Source organism: Momordica charantia (genome assembly GCF_013281855.1).
Source record: "Momordica charantia cultivar OHB3-1 chromosome 4 unlocalized genomic scaffold, Mcharantia_2.0 BLBB01000004.1, whole genome shotgun sequence".
NCBI classification, from domain to species: domain Eukaryota; kingdom Viridiplantae; phylum Streptophyta; class Magnoliopsida; order Cucurbitales; family Cucurbitaceae; genus Momordica; species Momordica charantia.
Genome location: NW_028275162.1, coordinates 19,290,080 through 19,293,299, shown reverse-complemented (window position 1 = coordinate 19,293,299; position 3,220 = coordinate 19,290,080). Strand labels below are relative to the sequence as shown.

The window sequence follows — 3,220 nt, the reverse complement described above, 5'->3', positions numbered from 1 at the left end:
AGGTCTTCGAGGGCCTCATAGACTTTCAAGCGGCAACAGATGCGATAAAATGCCGCGCCTTCCAGATCGCTCTCACCGGCAGCGCGCCCCTGTAGTACCGGAGACTGTCGGCCAGTTCGATCTCGACCTACTCCCAGCTGAGGAAAGAATTCATTAGCCAATTCTCTTCTCGTCATTATGATAGAAAGACAGCGACTGACCTCGCCACCATCAGGCAGAAGGAAGGAGAGACGCTGAGAGAATACGTCACGAGGTTCCAAGAGGAGTAGTTGAAGGTCGCGCACTGCTCTGATGATTCGGCCATGTGCTACTTCCTCACCAGCCTGGCCCTCACCAGCCTGGCCGACGAAACCCTCACCGTGAAGCTCGGAGAGGAGGCTCCAGCAACCTTCGCTGAAGTTCTGCATAAGGCGAAGAAAGTCATTGATGGGCAAGAGCTCCTCCGAACCAAAACTGGCCGACCTGAAAAGCAAATCGACCAGAAGAAACTAAGCCAAGAGAAGAGGAAGGCCGATTCTAAGTCTAAAGACAAGGGATCGTCCTCCTCTGGCAGCAGAACCGAGTATCGTCGGTCGGAGATCGGCCACAATCGAAGCCGACCTTACGAGCGTTACACTCCGACCACCATCCCCATTTCTGAAATACTTACGAACATAGGGGAAAGTGGGATGGAAAAGCTCCTCAAGCGACCTGAGAAGCTTCGAGGAGACCCAGAAAAGCGTAACAAGGATAAGTATTGTGGTTTTCATCGCGATCACGGCCATAATACGAAGAATTGCTGGGAGCTGAAGTGCCAAATTGAAGATCTTATTCAAGATGGCTATTTCAAAAAGTTCGTAGGAAAGCGGAGGACCAACTCGGTGGAGAAGATAGAAGAGAGGAAGCGTTCAAGGACGCGACGTCTAGATGACCGACCTGCGGTCATCAACACAATATTCGAGGGTCCTAGTGGGGGCCAGTCTGGAAACAAAAGGAAAGAACTAGCTCGCGAGGCCAGGCGCGAGGTATGCATCATTAGGGAGCAGAAGCCTACTTGCTCCATTACCTTTGGCGATACCGACCTGGAGGAAGTTCATTTGCCTCATAATGATGCACTTGTGATCGCTCCTCTCATTGATCACGTCTTAGTCCGAAGAGTACTGGTAGATGGAGGCGCATCTGCCAACATCCTGTCCCTCCCAACATATCTAGCATTGGGGTGGACCAGGTCACAGTTGAAGAGAAGTCCAACACTCTTAGTTGGATTCTCTGGAGAATCGGTCTCCCCTGAAGGGTGTATCGACTTACCGGTTACGATTGAGCAAGATAGTACACAAGTAACTCAGATGGCCGAGTTCGTGGTTATCGATGGCAGATCGGCCTACAATGCCATCTTCGGGAGACCCATCATTCACTCATTCCGGGTCGTCCCCTCCACACTGCATCAAGTCTTGAAGTACTCAACCCTGAATGGAGTGGGCACGGTCCGAGGTGAGCAAAAGACCTCGCGGGAATGTTATGCATCCGCGCTTAAAGAGTCGGCAGTATACGCCCTGGAAGAACAAACCAATCGCGACAAGCTGTGAGAGTCCGAGGCCGACCTGCCTAAGGAAGGCAAAAGGCAGCTCTCCCCAGTAACGAAAGAGCTCGAGCTTGTTCCTTTACTTAGCCCTGAAAAACAAGTAAGCATAGGAACCAAGCTGGGGGCCACTAACGGGGAGGAGTTGATCAACTTCCTAAGATCTAACTCGGACGTCTTCGCAAGGTCTCACGAGGACATGTCAGGCATCGACCCAAAGATCATGGTGTATCGCCTCAACATAGACCCATCATTCCGACCTATAAAGCAAAAGAGAAGACCTGTAAATAAGGAGAGGAGTGATGTAATTGTTGAGGAAGTTAACAAACTTTTAAAGGCTGAATATATAAAAGAAATTTTGTATCTCGAGTGGCTCTCTAATGTCGTGTTAGTTAAAAAATCCAATGGGAAGTGGAGAATGTGCGTGGACTTCACAAATTTAAATAAGGCATGCCCAAAAGACTGCTTCCCTTTGCCAAGGATGACCAGCTCGTGGATGCAACAGTCGGGCACGAGCTGCTCACCTTCATGGATGCCTACTCGGATACAACCAAATTAAAATGCGCTTGCCAGACCAAGATCATACCCTGTTCATAACAGACCAAGGTCTGTACTGCTACAAGGTGATGCCTTTTGGCCTAAAGAATGCGGGTGCGACCTACCAAAGGATGGTGAATAAAATGTTCGCCAAGCAGATTGGTCGGAATATGGAAGTATATGTGGACGACATGCTTGTCAAGAGCAAGCAGTCAAAGTCGCATCTTTCAGATCTGACCGAAGCCTTTGGAGTACTGCGCAAGTACCAAATGAAGCTCAATCCGACCAAGTGTGCCTTTAGAGTCTCCTCAGGAAAATTCTTTGGTTTTATGGTAAACAACCGTGGGATCGAAGCTAACCCAGAGAAGATAAAGGTCATGCTCGAGATGGAGGCACCCAAGACTCTAAAGCAGCATCAGTGCCTCAATGGCAGGATTGCAGCCTTGAATAGGTTCGTGTCAAGATCAACGGACAAGTGCCTTCCTTTTTTCAAGGTTCTTAGGAAGAAGGGACCATTCGAATGGATGGTAGAGTGTGAGCAAGCACTTGAGCAGTTAAAAAACTATCTCTGCTCGGCAGTGTCTGATAACGCCGTCAGCTCGACCCTAGTCAAGCAGGAGAGCGCGTGCCACAGTCCCGTTTATTACATTAGTAAGGCCATGACTGAGGCCGAGACCAGATATCCCCAAATGGAGAAGCTGGCCCTCGCTTTAGTCACATTGGCCTGAAGACTTAGGCCGTACTTCCAGGCACACACGGTTCTAGTACTTACAAACTTGCCCCTGTAGAATATCTTCCTTAAGCCTGAAACGTCAGGGCGTCTGATGAAGTGGGCATTGGAATTGAGCGAGTACGACATCCAGGTCGGGCCAAGAACCGCGTTAAAAGGGCAAGCAGTGGCTGACTTCATCGCGGAGCTTACCCCACCGTCCCAGTCGACCGAGTCCGACCTCTCGTGGACGATCTATGTTGGTGGATCTTCCAATGAGAGGGGGTGCGAGGCAGGAATTCTCTTGCTCGCATCGGGTGGCGAGCGATTTGAGTACGCTCTGCGATTCAACTTTCGGAATTCAAACAATGAGGCCGAATATGAAGCACTCCTGGCAGGCCTGCGCGTTGCCAAAG

General features: G+C 50.1%; 1 protein-coding gene across 1 annotated transcript; it reads left to right on the top strand.

The window, feature by feature from the left end:
* Positions 1-668: 668 nt before the first annotated feature.
* Positions 669-1,565, top strand: LOC111022280 (uncharacterized). Its single transcript, XM_088122971.1, has one exon. It carries the CDS (start codon positions 669-671, stop codon positions 1,563-1,565), a length of 897 nt encoding a protein of 298 aa, XP_087979097.1.
* The last annotated feature ends 1,655 nt before the right edge of the window (positions 1,566-3,220 follow it).

Bases quoted from the DNA above. Each gene is read 5' to 3' on its own strand.
- LOC111022280 (XM_088122971.1), top strand. From the start codon at position 669: ATGGAAAAGCTCCTCAAGCGACCTGAGAAGCTTCGAGGAGACCCAGAA.